The sequence below is a fragment of the Macrobrachium rosenbergii genome, chromosome 12 (assembly GCF_040412425.1).
Source record: "Macrobrachium rosenbergii isolate ZJJX-2024 chromosome 12, ASM4041242v1, whole genome shotgun sequence".
NCBI classification, from domain to species: Eukaryota; Metazoa; Arthropoda; class Malacostraca; order Decapoda; family Palaemonidae; genus Macrobrachium; species Macrobrachium rosenbergii.
Window position 1 is genome coordinate 26,150,614 of NC_089752.1, and position 23,270 is coordinate 26,173,883.

The window sequence follows — 23,270 nt, forward strand, 5'->3', positions numbered from 1 at the left end:
GTGTGTTATGTTGTTTCATGAAATGAAGACTAACTTCTTCATGACATGGAGTTTAGTAGGAAGATCCTTGCCCCAAAACTTCACAGACAAGGTATATAGCCTAATTATTGTTCCTTGTGATTAAAACATCTTGTTAATATTTGATGGAGACTGACAACTGAAACTTTTTCTTTATCCTGAAGCAAATAGAGTATTTAGTTTGAGGTGCCTTCATCTTACTGGAAGTGCCATGATGTCTCATTTTCATTACCTAAAAATTAAGTCTTCTACTGAAAAGAATCATCCTCAGGGTACACAAAAGATTATCCAGACATAAATCATGCACTTTTACTACTCTTATTTTTACCTTAGACATCAAAATTAGATCCTCGAATATTTTCTAGACAGGCAATGGTGAGGGCCAGGGAAAAGATGGTTATCTGGTTTACCTTCATCTCGCCTAATTTTTTTGGTTGTTCTTGTAATGTCTTTGAGTCTTGATCTTTACATTATAAGTATTGGTCAGAATCTGTCAGTTCACTGATCTGTTTTGCAGGCCATGTTAATATTGGAAGACTAATGCCTATGTACTGAGCCAATTCAAAATCATACACATTTCCTCCATTGTCTATTTTGAGGTTCCCCATCATCAAGGTATGATATCCAGAGTGCTCACAGCAGAAATGGCTTCCAGACCATCTCTTGCTCTCCATCCTTTTACAGAGGTCTTGAGAGTTCATCTTGTAGACTACATGACTGAAAAGCTTTTGGCAGAGCTTTGATAGGACTATCCTTTATACCTGACTCATAGCTAAGAACCAGAGGGTTGGCACATCAAAATACCTTTCACCACACAAGGCCTACAGCGCAGCACTTAGTAGAGGGACTGACTTTCACATGGCCAGTGTGTACCCTCTCCCATAGGGGTTACTATTGCAATGTGCCTTGTATAGCACACTATAAATGGTACTAAGATACTTTGCAATGTTCTTTTTGGTCCCCATTGCATTATTTTCTGCCCTTTACATTTAATCTGTTTCCTTTAGTTTTTTCTTTTAAGAAAAAATTATTTAGGCAAGCCCTGTGATTCTAGAAGGATGAGACATTAGTCTCAAGTTACTGTGCAATAAGGGGAGACCTCCCAAGCAAAGTTACGAGACAAGATTGTACTGGCCAAGGAAAGCCAGTAGTGCCAATCCTAATATATTTTTTGACTGAAGTAATTGATGTAGGTAAGCAGTGATTAGCTAACTCCATTTGACTTCCTTCTGCAACTGGTTTATTATGAGTACTTTGTAGCTATGTCAGCTTATAAAGTACATAGCTGTTTATGGTGAATACTATAACATCATTCCTTTATGCTTCAATTTAGTCTGTTTTATTACTTATGATGAGGATATAGGTTGTTAGACCACAGATGGTTTGCAGTGTCTTTAACCAGATTTTCTCAAAATCTTCAGATGGACAGAGTGCTGATGAAATTCATAAATACAGAAACATCTAATACTAATAGGAGTACCTTGTTCCTAGTGACTGTAACTTTTATGTACTTTAATCTGCTGCAGCCTAAAAATGGTACTTCATGTCACAGTTTTCCCCTGGTTGGTAAGTGTAGTCGGTATGAATAACTGTCGTTCTTATTCTAACTACTACAGGTATTTTACAGCGATTTACCAGAGTAAACTGAGTCTTTGTTTAGGAAAAAATATCTAAATTTGAGTTTAATTTTTGTGTGTACTGTATCTAGTTGATTGCACTTTCTTTAGTGTGATTAATCTTATCAGTTCAGCAGGCACAGCATATCTGTTTCAGAGTCATGTAGTAACCTTACCACATTATTGCTTAGCATTATATTTGCTTGGTCTCTATAAAATTGCTTTTCATGACCAGATGCTGATCTTCTTCAAACAAAGTAAATACTACTGTGGTTCAGGAGAGACAGATTTGTTAAACGTGTGGAAGATATGGGTTTACTTCTATCACCATTTAGGCACTTGACAAAGTAGATTATGGGAAAGGATCACAGTTTCCCCCATTGTGATTGACCTTTTCAGTTTCCTCCCCCCGAACGGTGTCAAGAGCCTCCATCTGTCTGTTGCCCACCCTCAGAATTGCCCTGCATTAGTGGGTTTCATCACTGCCAGGGAGCCAAGGCATGTCTTGGGACAAAGGTTTGTGCCCTTTGCCACCTCTGTGTCAGCCGTCTACTGTCTTGTAATCAACTCATTCTCTAAAAGATTTATCAGGTGAAGGTTAGCACTTGCGTCAACTGGTTTCCATGTTCGCCTCGTATTCCTCTTTACCTGTTTGTACCAGTTGTCCTTCCTTTAATGCCACTTCTGGTGTTGTGCAAACGTCTCCTGCTGTTGCCTCAGCACAGAGAAGTTCTGAGTTTTGAAGGAGTTCAGAGACTTGTTATGCAAGGAGGCAATCAAGCTAATTTTAAACCAGTCATTGAGGTTTTACTTTTGACTTTTTCTTGTTCCCAAGGCCAAAGGGCAGCCCCTGGAGACCAGTGTCAGACATCCTCAGTTTCAACAAGTTTATTTGACTCCCTTTTCGATGGAGTCATTCAATTCAGCCTTAGTGGCTTTGTGAAAGGGTGACTGAATGTTTTCTGTTGATATGCAGTATGTGTACCTCCTTGTCCCGATTCATCCTCAGTCAAGGAAGTAGCTACACTGTCTTCAAAGGGAAGGTCTTCCAATTCAAAGCTCATTAGTGGGGGAGAGTCATCTTCAAGGGGTCCAAATTCTTCTCGTAAGCTTAGACAACTGGTTAGTTCTGGCAAACTCATTTCAGGCATTCTTGAGGGCAAAGGATTGTCTTTTGCGTCTGGCCTTGGTGCTGGGTATTCTGGTCTATGTCAACAGATCTGTGCTTCTTCCTTAGGATGAAGATCAACTCTCTTTTTGGGCTTTCCAGACAGAGAGCAGGTAATCAGGAAGAATTCTGAAAAGAATGTAAACATTCCAACCTCACCTGGTGGGAAACGAGTGATTATAGACAGTCCATCTGGGTTGGCCAAGCTTTATTCTTTTGTTTATTTTGATTGTTAATCACACCTAATGACACAGTAATGTAAGCTAACTGTAACAGGAGGTTAGTATCCAAATAATTAACCTTTTGTAAAAATTGTCAGTTTTCAGTCTGTATATTTGTGTAGAGTATACTGTCCATACAGTATATTTAAGCATTATGTGTTAAAGAAACATAAAGCTTACAAATTTTTATTGATTTTATGCCTAACACGTACTCAAACACCGTTATTTCACCAGAAATCTGGGTCCTCGCTGAATTTTGCCTCCTCTAATCCCATTAATGTGTTCTAGTACTTTTCATTTGTATGAAATAGTTTAAAGCTATTTGCTCCATACACAGAGGAAACGGGCACTTCTGGATATTATTCAGGTAGCAGACCTGGCACCATTTCCTTTGATTATGAAAAATGACAAATTTTTAATCAATTTGTATTTTTCATAACTAACAAACCTCTGGTCTTAACATAGGGGAATTTCTCTAGTGCCTGCTGGAGTCCGATTAGAAAAGCACAGGGATTTGGGAGAGAGCCAGTTGGGGTGCAGGAGGAGGGCACAGACCGACCTGGCTTACCCCTAACAACACTGACGTAACATTTTTCTTCCAGCCCAGGTAACTGAATGAGGGATGGCTTGAGGTGGGCCATATATGTTAAGACTGCAGGTTTGTTTGTTATGAAAAACACAAATTGATTAAAATTTGTCATTTGTTCATACACAGAACAAACCTATGGTCTTAATGTAGGGGAGACTTACTACTAGAGGGAGGATAAAGTAAGCCTCAGAACCAACTGGAGGTTTGGCTCACCTGGGCTCACTTCCTAGCCAAAGATAGGACACGGGAAGGAGTCACTTGCCTTTGATCTGTTAAGCAAAAGGTTACTTTACCTCCAGACATCTGGGATAAGAGACAATGTGAACTGCCTACATTGTGTCTGGGAGGAAGGTAAAGAACCTGTCATTGTCGGAGATGATAAAACCTACATTTGCCCTCAGGTTTGTTTGTTGCCAGTTCCTTTCTCCCCTTGTAAGAGAGAGGAAGGGACTTGCTTCTATTAAGGAATTTGTATTGTGCAGGAACAATCAAATATGGCAAAATAGAATGGGAGCTCACTCACCTGAATCTTGCTTCTATTAAGGAATTTGTATTGTGCAGAAACAATCAAATATGGCAAAATAGAATGGGAGCTCACTCATCTATATCTAACTAGTTCCAGCACATGATGGATCATATCTCTCCACTGCCCTCCAATAGAGGAGAAAAAGAAAGAGAAAGGAAGAAGACCAGTCATCCATTCACTCTAACTTTAATAACCGACACCTTAAGTAAGATCAAACTGTCCCACTAGGGGCATTGGATGAGCTACACAACTTGTTAAGCAGCCACCACTGAACCCAAGAAAAAAGTGTCCAAGGACCTGTGGGCAACGTCCCACAGACAGAAGGACGTGAAAGTGATCTGGCGAAGCCATGTACCAGCCTTCAAAATCCTGTGAACCAACAAGTTCTTTTTCAAAGTGATGGAAGTCCCCTAACATCATGTGCTCGTGCATGCACTGTATTGGTATTTGTATGTGAAGAAGTACTGTAAATGTATCTAATCACTTCACATAGCCAAAAGTACTGTAGATGGTATTCTTGGACACTTCTGTCTTGTTCCAGTACCATTCTGCATGTGGCCACAAGGGAGCCACCAGGATCATCCTGTAGTTCTGAAATCATCACTCTGTTGATTACTTGTTGGATTAGGCAAAAGGGGGGGAAAAGATATAAATGTCCAGGTTGTTCCAAGGGTGTTGTAGGGTGTCTTCTACCATGGCCCAGGGATCTGGAATGACCGAACAAAATCCTTCTAGTTTTTTGTTGTATCTTGTCGTGAATAGGTCTACTGTTGGCCTTCCCCACAGGTGAAAAAGCCTTTCTGTTATCTCTTGATGTGGTGACCACTCTGCCCAGCACTTGACCCCAGCGACTTAGCTTGTCTGCCATAATGTTCCTCTTGTGTGGAAAGTATCTGGCTGAGATATCCATTGAGTGAGTGACTGACCACTGGTGCAATTGTACTGTCAATTCATGAAGCTGACGGGACACTAGCCCTGTTTGTTGGTATAAGCTACCACTGTAGTGCGTCGGACATGAGAACGACGGAGTGCCCTGTCACCCTTTCTTGAAACTGCTGAAGTGCTAGGAAGGCTGCTTTCAGCTCCAGGATGTTGATGTGATTTATTTGGATGTCATACCATGAGTGGAAAGGCAATATAGAGGGTCTAAGAACCATAGCTTAAGTGGCAGCAGAAGTGCCAGCTATGAGACTACCACCAGAAATGCCAGGGAGCACAGTAATGAAAAAGCATTGCGGCGTGGTGGATGCATAGTCCCCAGATGGATAATCGATGGTTTCCACTATATGAGAACCCTGCATGCTACTTATTAAGCTGGAAAAAGTGATAGTTGTTTAGTATCTGCTGTGTACTTGCAATGGGTAAAAATCCATTCTGCAGTGCAGTTTCAACCATTTTACTGTTTCTTGAAGTGATCCACTCCTTACATATTTTATTTTTTCTTTTATAGAAAGGGGACATTGCATGATCATCTTTTGCAAATCAGACATCCATTGTTTCTTGGCCTTCCTATAGATATCTCATAGTTTAGATCATGTTTGAAATAAGGGTCACTAACCTGACGTCCATCCACCAGTATAGGTGCTACCTTTCATTCAAAGGTGCAGGGTATCATGTGGGGGAAAATCAACCACCACATGATTTTCTCCTAGTTGTGTCATTACCCTCTGTGCCCTTACCAGTTGAAGAGTGCAATTGGTGTGGATGCTGGGTTCATGCAACTCTTCTGCCAGTTTCACAAAGTTGCACAAGTAGTAGTTGTTTAGTTGTTTATGTACACATTAACCTTTCCCCACTTGGTGTTCAACATAAAAATGTTTTACAAAGCGAAAGTGCTCTGTCTAGATAGAGTGAAATCAAGCAAATACCTAGTGTCAGCTTCAGAAAAATATACATATATTCCATGTTTATCAAGCTTTTTTGGGTAGTATCCTTTAAGGACAATCTCTCTTGGATGACAGCATACATTCATTCATTAAGCAATCTTGTCGCTGTACATACAGTTTTGCACAACTTGTGTAAGCATTCAGTTACCAGGAATTTAAAAATCATTGTGTTACTTTTTGGAAGTACAAGTCTACTGAAGACATGAAAATACTTCAAGATTTATTTAAAAGCAACTGAAATTCATTGTTCACTGAAACCCTGCTACAAATAATTTTTATTCTTTTCCCATACACTCATTCTTGCAGCAGTTTTAGCCCTTCCATTGTAGATTGTGTTGCATCCTTCCCACTTATACACAGGCCTTGTTTGCCCAGGAATGTCTCTGCAGAATCTCTCATTTTCTTTTGCAGAATCTCTCATTTTCTTTTGTCTGTATCATCAAATAATGAAGGAGTTCCAGTGGTTTTTTCATCATCAGGTTAGGGTTCAACAGACTTGCTAGTAAGGTGACTTGTCCCTCTCAGATGGGGATATGGGGATGAACCAAGGGTGATGGAAAAAGGAATGGAAGCCGGAGGCGTCACTTCTGGTGGCAAGATACCCTCTTAAAGAGGGCTGGCAAACCCTTCTTAGGCTTCCGCCTTCTCTTACCATGTTTCTCCCACTCAGGTGATGGCATGATACACATTCATTACAAGGTAGGGCATGAGTACATTCCCTTCTTTAGCAAGTAGTACAAACTTTATGTGGGTCTTACCCAAATGGGTGAAATGCAACAGCTACATGACTGCTCACTACTCTCTCACTGGTGTTGGTCTTGTTTCTTCTCCGTAAGAGAAAAACAGGGCCAAAAGACACAATAACCATCCAAAAATAAATAAACAATGCACAGGCAAGGAAAAGGCAAAAAGGTGCAAGAAAAAGGGGGTACTCATCCAAAATTCAAAACAGAGCACAGGAAAGAGAGTTGAAGGAAGAAAAGAATGGTTTGTGAGAAGGAGCATGGGCAACCCCAACTCTCCTCCATTTTAGCTACCTTGTTTATAAGATTCTGTGGCTGTTCCAGCTCATGCTAGAGGATACTCCATGTAGGAAAGGCAAAATGCCTTGGACTTTATATATTTCGTATGTTGGGCAACCAGACATTTGTCTGTTCATAGTAAGTATTTTGTGATATCATTCTCAAATTTGAATTTACAGTATAATGTTAGTTAGTTATAAATGATTTGTTTAACCAGACCTCTGAACTCTTTTAGGGTTCTTCTCGGGCTGGGATACAGTATAATGAATTTATTAAACCTTTAATATGATGATGTCTCTTGAGTCCAGATTCCAAATGACCTGTCAACCCACCAACAAAATCTCAAAGGGTTAAGTTTGTTAATTTCATTTTTCTAAGAATGGTTTGATATCCTTAGTGTAGGTAAATAACAACGATTACATGTATATCAATAATATATTAAACACTTTGTATTTTTACATAAAATCTAGAATTTACATACCATTTAAACAATCCAGTAAATTGGTGAAACATAATTTTGAGTGAAAAAACTTTCTAGTTATTCACCTGGAGCTAAGCTGTTATTATTGCTACAAAATGATCAGCCTTTGTTTTTTGTTTTTGCAACAAAGACTAATCAAAAGAATCTTCCCAGCTTCAGGAAGTGCCATAAATGAACATTACTATAATGTTCATGAGTGCAAGACATGCTCTTCACAATTAGTACAAAAATTGTAACTTGAAATATACACTTCCTGCAAGTAGATTCTCTGGGTTCAGGCTGGGTGATAATGTCCAAACAGCATAGAACAGTAATGTAATTAAAATAACAGAATTCTTTGGCAACACTTAATTTTCTGTGTATTGTCATATCAGATCAGAACTGTCGCAATAACCAAGTCATCTGACTTATCCCCTATTGAGTGATACACTGTTGCCAATTTGAATATTAACAAGAGGTTTCATAATTATGTATTTTACATATTTCTGAGGTGTATCTGTGCACAGGTGACAAAAATGACTAGTTTCAACATCAGATCTACAATCCTTCACAAATGCTTAAGGATTACTAACTGCAACAGAGTTTTAAACAATACTGTTCCTGAAATTTAGAAATATATAAAAAAAAGACTAGTACAGTTTTTTATATTTCATCTGTCAACTAAATTTTTCCTTGATTTCTACTAAACCTGAAGTTCAAAATTCTTGGTACGCTCTGTTACAAGCTGGGAGAAAAGTGTATACCATCTGAGCAAGATGTTCTGAACATTGTAAATGAAGGACTCCATTTCATTTCACAACCTTATAGTTGTTTCTTATAGTATTATAATCACTGGCACTTCAGTATACAATGAAAATAGAAAGAGAAGCAGTATATACACAGCTGGTGCACTACAAGCCTCAGAAACACTGATATGGATTTTACATAGTTCTCAAGGGGTATAATGAAAAAGGATAAACTGGCAATAGCAACAGGCATGGGTTTAAAGATACGATACAATGTCCATATCAAATATTGAAGTAAATCACTTAACAAAGGAGGATAGAACAATTGGTCTTAATTGGCACGATGGTTTGTATGTAATAAGTTACTACAGGTGAACGTAACCTGAAGTAACAGCAGTATTTGTATAACAGTATTATTTGTAAAACATGATATACAAACCAAGGAAGGCATATGCACATGGATAGTCTTTGTATTGTCCAGCTTAACTAAGGATCATGCTTTCTGAAAAGTGGAGGAATTTCAAACTACCTTCATTAATACAATTAAAAAGCAATTGCTTTAAGTAGAAGGGTGGACATGATTAAAATATAGTCAATGGTATGCTTACAATGATTATAGGGCTATTCTCAGGTATAAACTCAAACTGTTTGGGGTAGAGTACAGCACAGAAGTACAGAACAAGAAATAAATATAAAATACAATTATATTTGGTACAAAATATATTGTCAACAACTGTCTTTAAGAAATAAACTGTCTATTAGTTTTTATCACAATAAGTTCCCACTTTAATACACAATGTAAGTAGACAGCCATAGTTATGGTTAACCTGCAATATATAGTACAGGGTGTACTTATGACAGAAAAAAAAAGTTGGCAGACTCCATTGTTTTGCCCTCCCCAACCCACTGCTCTATTGTAAGCAGATGCCTTATCCTTTTCAGTGTCACAGTTAAAAAACATTCTTATTTTACATGTACAATACTTCATTAGTGCACAAATTTACATTTCAACTATTATAGGTTTCAACTAGCTTTGATACAGCTTACTCTACATGAATGGGCTAAACAGGGTACTTTGTGCAAGTATGAAAATGATTGTCACTACATGACATCTGAATTTTACTTTCATTTATTTACCATTATTATGCAAACCTTCAACTGCCTGAGAATCATGTAACCTATGGCTTAAAGCCTGAGTCAGCAATAAGTAGCTTGCATTTTAAATGTGATTAAAACTATCTTATTACTTTTCAGTCTCCAACATTATGTATTAACTATTTCTGTACCTATGAAGCATTTTGGTGCTGACTTAGTTTTAAACCTCTGATAATAATAAGGGCATTTACTACAATAAAACAAGAAGCTATTATTTCATGTCAAGATACAGAGCACAGTAGATAAATTACATTAGAAGCTGCACCTGGGCTACTGAATTACTGATATAGGATTTTAAGCCGAGAAACCATATGGTCATATTGAAAAAGGGCTTCAACCAATACATATTTAATTAATAATGAAGATAAAATTCCTGTTCCAGTAATTTTTAATTATTAAAATTTTTAAGAAAACTTACCTGCTTAAATCATCTGACGCCCTTATTTAGTGATTTATGTCATAAAGGTAATGAATGCTGAAAATGGTAGTAGTAATAGTGGAAATAGTAGTAGTAATAAAGGATTGAAAAATAACTGAAACCAAACTTGAAGCTACATATCCAGAACACACTAACATGAATTTCACTGTACAATAAATATAAAAAGTAAAGAGATCTTCATTACATAAAAAGTACAAAAGTACTAAGATTAATCTTAACATACAGTACTGCCATACAGTACAAATGTCTACAAAGTCAAGGGTGTACTACAAACTTGCATCTTTCATGAAATACAGTGCATTATATGGGGCCATGATAGAATTTAAAACATTTTTCCTTGCTACAGTTGTCCCTCTATTCACATAATATACATTAAAAAGAAACTCTGAACTAAATTAATTTATGAGCAAATCCCTATTAGTAAGTTAGATATGTAAATGCAATTCACACTTGAATGTTTTGGCCTCTTTTTATTTTTTATATTTAAAAATGTTCTATATTTTCTCAAGTCCACTGATCTTTGGTCAGTAATTAGCAATTACACATAAGGTGGAAACTTTTGTCTAAATTGTCCACTATAGAGAAAGACATTGGCTCAAAGGGAAGGAACGCATTTTACAAGGTTATTCCCAGCTCAGAAGCATGACTTAATCAACAATGTCTCATACCCACAAGCTTTCTTTGACAGGAATTTATGAGCATTAAAAACTTATGCCTTAAGATGCTGGACATTTTGAGGAAAACAGGTGCATGCATGGAAGAAGACCAAGTAGAAACTGCAGGTATACAAGAAATATACACAATAGAGAGCACACTGGCCATGCACACCTGTGGCACCACATCACTAGGTGGTACTGTACTGTGGTCATAAAGACAGACAAAACTTTCAACTGCCATTAACACAAAAAGGAAAGGAATATGATTAGGAATTTTCTGGATGTAAAACTTACATACTGGTCCTCACTTATTTTCCTGGTTGTTTCACTTTACATTATATAGATTTTGCAATGAACTCAGGTCTTGGTACCTGCACTAACTAATAACTCAGGTCTTGGTACCTACAGTGAATTAGTAACTAAAACTTTCCAACAGGTGCCCACAGTCTTTGACCAGGATGCTATCCTCATTTTCCAGTCACTGTTGTAGATTATGGATGTGCTTCTCTTCTTTAGCCACAGTTTTTATTAAAAGCAGTAATCTTCATAGCATGAAGATATGTAGTTATAATAAAAATCACTACTCCTATTTGCTTATGTCTTGCATTAAGCCCTGAAAAGAAGGGTTAAACATTTATGAATCTGTATTTACATAAAAATATTTAAATTTTTCAAATTTGTATTTTTCTTAGTATACAAACCAGTCTTTAGTAATTGGAGTGTCCTACAATGAGCTGGGCAGGTAGTTAATTTGTGGTAAAGGGGGGGCAGGTTTGAGCAGGGGGAATACCCCTCACCCATCCACCCATTACACTAGCACTTCTCCTTCAGCTGCTGGGACCAAGCAGGTTGGTCTTTAGGTGGGAGGTAGTCCCTGTCAACTGACAGGAGTTGAACACCACCCAAAAATGTCAAGCTCCTGGTTACGCATGCAGTTAGGGGATGTAACACTTCCCAGTTTGGTGAAAAGGTTACCTGAGCAGTAGGGAACTGTGCTAGAGTACCACGAATGATGGGATGGTACTTAAGTAAAAAAAACCTTGAAATCCCCAGAAGGGAATAAAAGGTGGATGGAATCTATTCCTAGTCAAACCCGAAATTAGCAAAGCAAGCAGCTATACCTATGCTTTCCTCACTTTCTAAAATGAAACACAGAGGAAGATGCACTTTAGACACTGCTAAAACTGGCTGGATGTTGACCCAGAATGGAAATAGGAGAGAGAGTGAGTTCAGTCACTGTATTCATCTCCCCCAGACTTACTCGTACCCTAGGTTGGGCAAGATACTTGTCTGCCCGGGTGGAGCTTGGCGTCTAGACCACCTGCACAGTAACACCCCAGGTCCCAAGAAAAAATCTAGGGGCCTGTGGGTGACATCCCTTTGGTAGAGTGAGGAAAGGAATGCCTACAACCAAGAAACCTGTCCTCATTGCCCAGAAGCACTGCAAAGATCATCCAAAAGGGTTCAGGTTGGTCCTACACCCTAACTTCGTGTATCCTTGAATGAGTACAGAGAGTGATGTCATCCTAAGAGGATTTATAAACTTGGTAGGTACCTAATGAAGCCAGAGAAGGAAGTATGTTCCTTGGCACCAGCGCCTAAGTAGCCCAAAACAAAGAAAAGGAGACAGTACTTCAGCCACAGTCTACAGCCAAGGTCCTCCATGAAGTAGCTACAGCTTGCAATGGGCACAAGAAGAATCTCATTCAGAACCAGCAATCTGAGCCTTTTGTGAGAAGGGTCAGAAAAAACTCAAATCCTCTATTCGGAGATCACTATTTCTGAGACACTGATCTTCACTCTTCACTTTGTTTGCAATTCCTTCCTGCTTGTAGTTCATGTAAGAACCAAAAGGCTGTGATTGCCTTTCAGTTGTAGAAGGAGCTGTGATTGATGCCATGAAGACATCCTGCAAGCTTGCAAGAAAACTGTTTGCTTGACTGCTGAATAATACTGTAGAAACTCCCTGATCCACATTTCAAAATATTACTTTGATGCACAACACCATAATCAGAATGTACACATCAGTAAGAACAAATGCTTTGCGTCCTGAGTAAACCTTTAAGAATTCATTAACTTCAATAAGTTCACAACAGAATGTAGGCGGTTACAGAAATGTAACCTACTGAAATTGTGGCTCACCAACCAATAGATTTTCACACAATGATTCAGGTTTGTATGTGAGGCTGAAATTGTGGTAGAAAATCCCAGTGCTTCCATCTCAGCAGCCAAAACTTGTTGAAGCAAACCTAGCACATGCAAGGATATTTTGTGCGTGTAATGTCACAAAGAATTGCAGTGAAACATCCAAGATTACAATGTAAAATCCTTGTACTTTTCTATCTGAGCAGTCAACACCAAACTTATTTAAGCGAACCTAGCACATGCAAGGATATTTTTTGTATGTAGTATAACAAAGAATTGTAGTGAAAGATCCTGTATGTCCGTGCACAACAAAACTTACGTACACACTGACAGAGGGGGTTTATGACAGTTACCTGATACTTCAGACAAAATTTAGGCTAACAAAAGGCTGCTAGAGAGCGGTAGAAGCCGCTACTGTGTAGATGATCATCCTGGTTTGAGAGTAACATTACTGCAAACTGATCTTCCCAGCACTCAAAGTACTGTAAATAAAACTCTGCTCTACCCAGTCAATCAACAACCCAGCATCCATTCAGTTTGACAACTGTAAGCACAATAAAGGGATGAGGTGGCATTAATTCAACCTTGCTTCCCTATACAAGCAAGGGAGATAGTCTGTGCATGTGTGAGATTAGAGGTTACTAAAGGGGAGCAGTTAAATGTGGTTCATAATATCCACAGACTTCTCAGGTTCTTTAGACACTGGCTGCTCTAAGCAATGAGAAGGATCACACCAGTCTTCCACTTCCTCGCTTGTTCTCAGTCTCATATACCAGAGGGCCTATGAAGTCAGTGGTTTTAGTTGTCTGAACTTAGTTCAGACTTTGAATGTACCACCCCTCTGCTCTTATGCTTGGTTACAACCAAGTAAGAAGACATGAGGGAAGACAAATAACAGCCTCTCTTCTATGCCATTCTCACACATGAAAGGTGGTCAAGACCAAAGGATGCCTCTTCCTTCAGTAAGAGTACTTGGATTGCAACAGCTCTGGATAACATGCTCACGCTATGTTAGAAGGTGGTGCTGGATATCTTATAACCCACCCCCAATCCCAAAGCACAAGGAACAGCCTGTCCTGATGCTAGAAAAGCATACCTTAGGGCTGGCCCGAAGGATTAGACTTATTTTACGTGGCTAAGAATCAATTGGTTACCTAGCAATGGGACCTACAGCTTATTGTGGAATCCGAACCACATTATAGCAAGAAATGAATTTCTGTCACCAGAAATAAATTCCTCTAATTCTTCACTGGCCGGCCGGAGATTCGAACTCGGGCCCTGCAGAGTGCTAGCCGAGAACGGTACCAACCAGTCCAACGAAGAACTCCCTGATGCTAGAACGTACATGCTGGAGACCATGCATGCACACTGCGAACAGGTTGTAGAAGCCTGCCCATGTGCAACACCTTGGAGACTTGGATGTGTTTATGGGTATCTACCCCAAGCTGCAAAAATGCACCTGGTCAACAGACCCGGTACACAATGGCAAGACGGAGCAGTCTTCTCTTCTAAATGGACATGAATGGAGGCAACAGCCCTGCCAGAAGTAAGGTGATTAAAAGCCTGTGATTTGGTATTTCTGCTCACTGTAACAAGGAACAGCTTGTTAGAAGTTCTTCTGGACTAATTATGTGAAATCTTAGACTTCCCTTTTTCTTCATCCTCACACAGCATATCCACACTTCAACAAAACCTAGGTGTACATACTGTACTCAGATGAGATGCTTCTCTGTCAAAAAGCTCAGGTGATTAAATAACCAACTCAGCAGCCATTGCAGGTCCTTAGGAGAATTTGTCATAGGACTTTTAAGCTACATCCCTCAGGGAGAATTATATAACAGCAGTCTGTTAATGCCAAATGGCCACCCCTCATACCTAGAAAACTGAGTTCTTGCTTAAAGCCAAGGAAGGGCACAAGACCCTGACTCCAACTCTATAAGCTCTTGAATGAGACAGGAGATAGGTCATATCTGAAGATGAGCTATTCATACTCTTGATGACCTCACAAAGCCAGGATTTCTCTTACACACACACACCTCATTCTTATGTCTGCCAGTACTAATGCAGTCTCCTGCATTCTCATCTCAAGGTCTGTATCCTTTTCAAATAGTACTTAATAGCTTGGACAGGGGCTTCAGTCTATGATAATTTCTGGATGGGTTTTGAGTTCTGGCAACAAACTCAGAAATGTTAGAGAGTGAAAATTCAGACTGACCCTCATGAGTGCTGGATAAGAAGAATCTCTCTCTCTCTCTGCTTTGCTTTGCTTTGCTGAAGCCAGAACACAGTTTTCAGAGTTAAGTATCTGTCTGAAACCAATGACAGTGGCTCTAAAGATAACTCAGTCAGACTTTGTAGTATTAAGGAGACATTTCACTTTGGAGAGCAAGACTTAGGTGGAGTGTTCTATTTCCTTCAGTGTAAACACTTGTGAAAAGGTTGAACAATAGCCTTTCCCTGTGGACGCTGAAGGGACTTGTCTGAGTGAAGAAAGATGAAGTCTGCTACCAGGTGAAGCAAGACTCCAATTGGATAAGTAGTCCTTCTTTGTCACCAATCACAGAAAATGGCCAACTTTCCTTGATAGAGATTAGTCGAGGACCTATGGAGACACCCTGACATTTCCTACACAGCACCACAAGAAAAATATCTCTCTCTCTCTCTCTCTCTATCGGATATAGATATTACAGAAGCCGATATTGTGCAGGCTATTAATGAAATTAAAAATGGATCAGCAGCAGGACCAGATGGCGTACCTGCCATATTGTTAAAGAAAGTGGTTCATTCAATCGCAGAGCCGCTAGCAATATTATTACGACAAAGTATAGATACAGGCAAGATTTATGATGAGCATAAATTAGCATATATTACTCCTACTTTCAAAAGTGGTTCAAGACTAGAGGCAAGTAATTATAGGCCTGTGAGTCTGACATCTCATATTATGAAACTTTATGAAAGGGTAATGAAAAAAATATAATGAAACATTTAATGAAAAATAGATTGTTCAATATAGACAACATGGTTTTGTACCTGGAAAAATACACAAACCCAACTGTTAGTCCACCATGAAAGCATATATAAAAATATGATAAATGAAAAAGATACAGATGTGGTTTACCTAGACTTTGCAAAAGCTTTTGACAAGGTAGATCATAATATATTAGCAAAAAAAAATTAGAAAACATAACATTGTTGACAAAGTAGGAAGATGGATAAAAGAATTTTTGCAAAACAAAACAGATAGTGATTGCAAACGATGAGAAATCGGATGAAGCTATGGTAATATCCGGTGTACCACAAGGTACGGTGTTAGCTGCATTGCTGTTTGTGATTATGATTGCAGACATAGACAGTAATGTTAAGGACTCAGTAGTAAGAAGTTTTGCAGATGACACAAGAATAAGTAGAGAAATTGCTTGTGATGAAGATAGGAACTCGCTACAAAGAGACCTAAACAAAATATTTAAATGGGCAGAGATAAATAGGATGGTATTTAACTCTGATAAATTTGAATCAATGAACTATGGTGATAAAGTAGGAATGCTATATGCATATAAAGGACCTAATAATGAAACAATCACAAACAAGGAAGCAGTTAAAGACCTTGGTGTGATGTTGAATAGGAATATGTTATGCAATGATCAAATAGCAAATCTATTGGCAAAATGCAAAGCAAAAATGGGAATGTTGTTCGGCACTTCAAAACAAGAAAAGCTGAACACGATTATGCTTTTATAAAACGACGACGTAGTCCACTTGAATATTGCAATATAATATGGTACCCACACTACCAAAAGGATATTGCACAAATAGAGTGTACAAAGGTCATTTACAGCTAGAATAGAAGAAGTTAAGGACCTTGACTACTGGGAAAGACTACAATTCTTAAATTTATATAGTCTTGAAAGGAGAAGAGAACGCTACATGGTAATCCAAGCATGGAAACAGTTAGAAGGAATTACCGAAAACATCATGGAGCTAAAAATATAAAAAAGAGCAAGCAGAGGTAGATTAATAGTGCCAAAAACTATACCAGGAACACTAAGGAAAGCACACAGGACATTAATCCACCACGCACCAGCATCGATAATGCAGTGTCTATTCAATGCGCTACCAGCTCATCTGAGGAACATAACAGGAGTGAGCGTAGATGTGTTTAAGAATAAGCTCGACAAATATCTAAGATGCATACCAGACCATCCAAGACTAGAAGATGCAAAATATACCGGAAGATGCGTTAGCAATTCTCTGGTAGACATCAAAGGTGCCTCACACTGAGGGACCTGGGGCAACCAGAACGAACTGTAAGGTCTGTAAGGTAAGGTCTCTCTCTCTCTCTGAAGCTGGTCTGCTAGCGAGTTTCGGTTTCCAGGGATGTGCCTGACTGATAGCTCTCATCAGCACCATGTACCGATCCAACTTTTCTTGAATTGATAGCAGAGCTAGCCATGCAGCTAACTTGCAAAAACAGTTTGATGTGTAAGGGAGCAGGCTCCTTCATCCACCATCCAGGGATGAACTCCTGTCAGGTGAGCCCTTATCCTCTCCTGTGGACATCTGAGAATAAAAGCATATCTAGACAGAGGACAGGGGAATTCCTTCCAGGACATGTCTTGTCATCTAAAAACCATCGCAGATCTTTCCTGACCTCCCTGTTCAATGGAACAAGATGGAAGGGAGAATGAAGGTGAGCTTGCCAAAACTGTTTCAGTTACCATTGGAGATACCACAGATAACAGCAACCATGAGGAACACATTTCTCTAGAAACAATGAATGGCTGAGAATAGACTGCCAGAACTGAGCTGGTTGCTACTATCGAGATATGAATTAGCTTGCTAGTCCCTTGAACTTGCCTATGCAGGAATCAACTGGGAAAGCTTTCATTATCACATAATCCAGGAGCATACCCAGATAACTTGTCTGTTGCTTAGGAAATAGATGGGTCTTCCCTAATTTACTAATATGCCTAGGGTGTTGCAAAGGGCCAGGATACAATCCATGTCTTGAATCAGACATTTTGAACAGGCTAGGGCCAACAAATTGTCGGGGTACTGCTGTAGACAAATACCCCTCAAATGGGCCCAAGCTAAAACCAAGTTGAACACTCATGAATACTTGAGAAGCTGTTCAATAGTCCAATGCAAAGCACCTTGAACTGGAAGCTGTACCCTGCAGAAAAAATGTAGATATCTCTTAGTCTTTTAATGAATTGATTACTGAAAATATGCACCCTAAAGGCCTATGGATGGCATGAAGTCTCCATCTCTTACTAAAGCTGATCTGTAGAACAGGCCAGTTTCATCTGGAAACAAGTCTGTTACACATACTTGTTTGGGATGAGTCTCCTATTGCCAATATCCACCCCTAAGTCACTTTCTCTTCTAGGAATAATCAGCAATAGAAGCCAGCAGATGGCTGGTTCACCATCTCTACAGTGCCTTTCTCCAACATCTGCTTTACCTGCTTTGCGAAGGCCAGGCCTTTCTGGGAAATGGATGCTAAGAAGGGAACTGAATTGGGCTGTTTGACAGGGCAGTGGCAGTCATTGAATGGTTTCTTTAATTGTAACTGAGAATACTCATGGCTCTGCTCCCTGTTCCTGCCATGCCACTTGGTCCAAGTGTGAGATAAGAAACGCCTACGTATGGCAGTGGAGGGGACTGCCAACCTCAGTAGGTATTTCCTCTTGACTTTTCCTCCTCTCCTAGGTGGGGGCTGTTATGGGATGGCAAAAGGGCTGCGGAGGATGAAAGGACTACAAAACTTCACCCCTTTTCATAGAAGGAGCTTGGCTTTAGACAGTTAGGTTTCTTTGCAATAGCCAAGAAGGCCTTGTTACTAATGAGGATCTTAGACCTGAGGACTTGCCTGAAGATTTAAAAGGCGCACCCAAGCTGAGGATAAGATTCCCTTGAGTTAGCCTTTCTTTACTCTTTCTAGGAAAGAGAGATGAAGATTCTAACACTGAGCTGTTTCGAAGGTCAAGGATGCTAGTTTGAGACTTAACAGAAGAAGACAGAAGAGATAACCTTATCTCTCCCACGAAGAATGATGTTAATCCACTGGTTCAAACACCAATGAGCTTGAATAGTGAGAGCCACTCCTTCATACACTAATAATCTGATTTTCTCCTCTGGAGTTGCTCAGATCTAGCTACGATGTCATGTGAATGGTTGAAGGCCAAACCTTCCTGCCAAAGTATTTCCATGGGTAGGTCATTAGTTAGCTGACAGATGACTAATTTGTGAGGAGGTGGCTCTGAGTCAGATGACTAATTTGTGAGGAGGTGGCTCTGAGTCATCCAGAATATAACTAATGGCTTGAAAGCAATGGGGGAAGGAGTTTGCTTGATATGCTGGAGGCAAGGGAACTACCTGGTCTGCAAACCAAGTTTTTCTCCTCCAAGACACCCCAAGCCACCCATAACCAACTCCATAGACAAGACCATAAGCCAGCAGGCAGCTGAGGTCGCCTGCCTTCCCAAATTACTGTACTATGTTCACGAATTAATGCCAATAACTTCCTGAAAATGTTGTTTTAACTCAGCCCGAGGGGCTCTAGAGGAAAAAAAGACCTTAAAAGGGAACTGTGGCTCTAGAGAAAAAAAAAAAAAAAACCTTAAAAGGGAACTCTTAGGAACCACTAGGGGCTCTAGAGAAAAAAAAAAAAGACCTTACAAGGGAACTCTCAGAACCAGAACCTCTAACTTGTCCTTCTCTAAGTAAGATGCCAGTCAACTCTCCTGCTGGAGGAGTGCGATGAGATGCTGGAAAGAAGTCATTCCTCAAGCTGCTGCTTCAAACCTTGGGATCCAAAGAGAATGGCACAGTAGAACAGAGAAAGGAATGAAATTGAGTGTTAGCCATTCAGCTCTCATTCTGCACTTGATGAGAAACATGATCATGAGAGCTGGAAGGGATCAGAGATCTCTCTCCCACTGAGAATGCTCACGGAGAGTGAGGCCAAGGTGAATGAGTCAAAGGAGCTGGGTCACCTCTACCTACCTGTGGAGGGGCATGTGAGGGGGAGCCAGTGTACCCTTTAGTCAGGAACCTCCTGTACAATGGATGATTATTATGCCATTCTCCATCCCCCCAACAACTCCCTTGAGAAGTGAGGGGAGGGGCAAAGAGCCCTTCCTTGCACACAGTGTATGTGTAACTAGCAAGACCTACTGAACATGAATGTGTACACTATGTGTACACTCACAAAAAGAAGCGGAAGGCATCCTCTAATGATGCGAAGATCTACCATGCCTGTTCACTGGACACTTCTCTGGCATGAGAGGATCACTTGGACTATCTATGAGATTGCTTGGTTCCCCCTTATTCCTCCTCTTTCTGTCTGCAAGGAGGTAGGGAATAGCGATGAAAGAGACAATGAGTACCATGACAACGATAGACCTCCTCCTTTTCCTCTTCTCACATACTATGCTCACTGTCCACCCATCAGGACTCATAGAAAAAGCAGTAATGAAGTTGGCTCACTGGGAGAGAAGTCGGCAGGAAAGACCACTTAAGAGTGACCTTTTGTGATTCCTGGAAGTAGCTGGAGGAAGCAGGGCCAAGGGCTCCATGGATACATTATTACCAACAAGAACCACCACCAAAGAAGATCAAGGAGATAAGGCTTTCTTGTTCTTCCCTGCATAATCATCTAGAAAGGTGAAAGAATGGGCCACCTAGAACATTCAGTGTGGGCCAAATTGTTTTCAAGATATTTGTAGGGTGAAATCTCACAAGACTTGGACAAATCATCACTAATATCAAAGAGGGGAGATGGTGTCTCCTGTCCCTCCTTTTCCTCTTTCCAAACCTTTCCCACTGAGGAGAAGTCTGCTCCAAACATTCCTCTCATGGTGAACAACAGACATAGGAATAAACTTGACAATAAGAGCAGAATTACAGATGTAGGAGACATGAATCATCTGTATGGCCACCCTGGAGCCTCATGTCTATATAAAAAAAAGTACAAGCAAAAAACTGAAAACATAAAGTTATGTTAAACTCAAGTACACTCATCTTAGGTCAAAGGGAGATCGGCAGCACACAACCTCACACATAAATAGTTTACAAGCATCCATGTTCATTCAACAGTTCAGCTCGGTGAGCTTAGATATCCTACACTTTAAAAGTCAATGGTCTGTATTTTCACAGAAACAAATCTCTTATTTCCTGTACTGTATATGTATTAATCCTAAGACACTATTAAATTTAGTATACAATACACAGATCACCCACACCCCTTTGCACAACAACCAAATGTTCTCTCCTCTCCATTCCACTCCTCTGTGGTAAAATGAACTTCATTTACTCTACTGCAAATATCTTATATATACAGTTGTCACTTTCAACCATGCCATCAGTCTAATAAGGGCAATGGTTTGCTCACTATACAACACACATTGATGAGTACAGGTAGTCCCCGGTTACAGTGGAGGTTCCTTTCCCAGCAGCGCCCTGTAACCCGGAAAACATTGTAAACCGGAACATCATAATAATAATGGGAATAAATGGCACCTTGTGCTGCTGTAAGCGACATAAAACCGGGTATTGCGCCGTAAAATCAGAGGCTAATGGCGCTGTGAGGCAAGTGCTGTACAGTCGGAATGCCCTAACCCGAGACCGCCATAACCTGGGGACTGCCTACTAGTGTATTACTTTCCTCTGAGTTATTTATTTTAACATTAAGTTTTGTAACCTGAATGTTTTAATATTTCAACAAAATTTCATATAATACAACACTTAATTAACATGAGTTAAATCTGTGGGTAGTTTATATTTACTGTACTGAAGTTTCTTTTGTCTAAGCATTGTATTATGTCAGCATTTATTCAGTTACAGAAGCTAGTGTCAGCTCTTAGGCAGGAAGAAATACTTTTTTAAAAGCTACATAACATGTATTTATTCTGGTGGAAATAAAAAAAAATATGGCTGAAAATTGAAAACAATAAAAAAAAGACTTCACATTGTTATACTGTAAAAATTGAAAGCAATAAAAAAAGACTGTTCACATTGTTATACTGCAATTACATCTAAATACAAAACAATGAAATACTAAGCATAATCTTACAACATCAGAACCATATAAGTAATTTTAAATAAATACTTGAGTTGAATTATAATAAAACTAGAAACTCAAATAGTACTGCAATATAATTTTGTACATTCAAAACCTAAGTGCTATATTTAGGAAAACAACAGGTACTGTAAGTGCATCATATATATGTACCACTTATAAATAAATCTACTTCTGAGTAAAGGCAAGTAAATGAATGCTATTTTAAATCAAAGTTAGAAATATCTCCCTTTTGCTGATGTAATTAACATTTTCAACTTAGCTCACTTTGATTCAAATAAGCGATTCTTGTAAGTTTACTATAAAATTTTTATTACAGCATTACAACTGGCTTTTCTTACCTGGAATCATTTTCAGCATGGATGATAGTGCGCTCCTTATAATATATTTCTTCCTCCTCCTGGTCACAAAGTAGCAATACGACTGCCCCAAAGAGGAAAATGGCAGCACCCCAACCTACACCATAAGCCCATCCAAACTCCCACAAGGTTCGATTACCTACAAGTAAATTCAGCATAAAATATAATCCACTAACAACCAATTATATAAATTCTAAGTTTTATCACTTATTTTTATTTAACTTACAGAGCCACTGTGAACTAGGACTCCTCATTAATATATATACACTGCTAATGATAAATTCTGGATTAATAGTTACTATACATACCAAGCTCCAACTCTTGGGCGAAGAAAACAGGATACAGAATGAGGGCAATAAGGATGGCAATCACTGAAAAAGAATTTAAGCAAACTGAAAAGCCATTTGAAAAGTAATAATGCTAGTCTATTTTACTATGGTCACCTTTATTACCAGTATTGCATTTTCACATTCCAAGCATTATTCCTTTGATGGATATCAGCAACTGTTATTAAGACGTAAATTAATTCTACTCACAAGCAACAGTCATGACCCAAACAGCAATTCGGTAATAGCGTGTCTTGACAGCAGGATCATTGCTACTTAGACCCAGACCAGTCATTAGAGTTGCAAACGCATCCAGGAACAAGCAAATGACGCACAGTGCTGCACTTGCCATAATGTAAGCTGTAATGTAAGAGTTTTGTTCTGTTAGTGCTTACTAATTCTTGCTCTACTTAGGAATATAGCAAATAGACATATATTAGCTAGATTAAACAGACATATGTGAATTTCAAGTAATGCAGTACTCATAAATCTGCAGGACCTGAATATCAATATTCAACTGTTCAAATGCTGTACTGCAGGAAAGACTGAACACAAAATCATTGTGTGATTTTGGCGGTAAAGTTTCAAAAGGTTGACTTACATTTTAACAATTATTTAGGTTACAGTACTCTAATCTGCAAATAAAAGTACCTAGGTTCAACTAAATATTTTCCGAACGAAAAAGTGAAGACACCCAAAAATCACTGGAAAACCTTGAAACTTTTTACCAAAACTATAATCAGGGGACCTGTCACTAAATCATTCAAAATGTAAACGAAAAGTGTACTATACTGTACACTTTTGTTGTCTTTGAATACTTTTTATCCTAATGTAAGAAGAAATACTTCCCTGAACTCAA

At 39.1% G+C, this 23,270-nt stretch overlaps 1 protein-coding gene across 5 annotated transcripts in view; it reads right to left on the reverse strand.

Annotated features, from left to right (window-relative positions):
- Positions 1-7,467: 7,467 nt before the first annotated feature.
- The window catches only part of LOC136844456 (transmembrane protein 47), a 450,890-nt gene continuing 435,087 nt past the window's right edge, over positions 7,468-23,270 (reverse strand). For all 5 annotated transcript variants that reach the window (XM_067113711.1, XM_067113712.1, XM_067113708.1 and 2 more), the window contains exons 4-7: positions 22,622-22,771; positions 22,394-22,456; positions 22,068-22,224; positions 7,468-11,115 (exon numbers count right to left, since the gene is read on the reverse strand). In XM_067113711.1, coding sequence (XP_066969812.1) covers positions 11,109-11,115; positions 22,068-22,224; positions 22,394-22,456; positions 22,622-22,771 — 377 coding nt within the window. In that variant the 3' untranslated portion in view covers positions 7,468-11,108. The remainder of the gene's footprint in view (positions 11,116-22,067; positions 22,225-22,393; positions 22,457-22,621; positions 22,772-23,270) is intronic.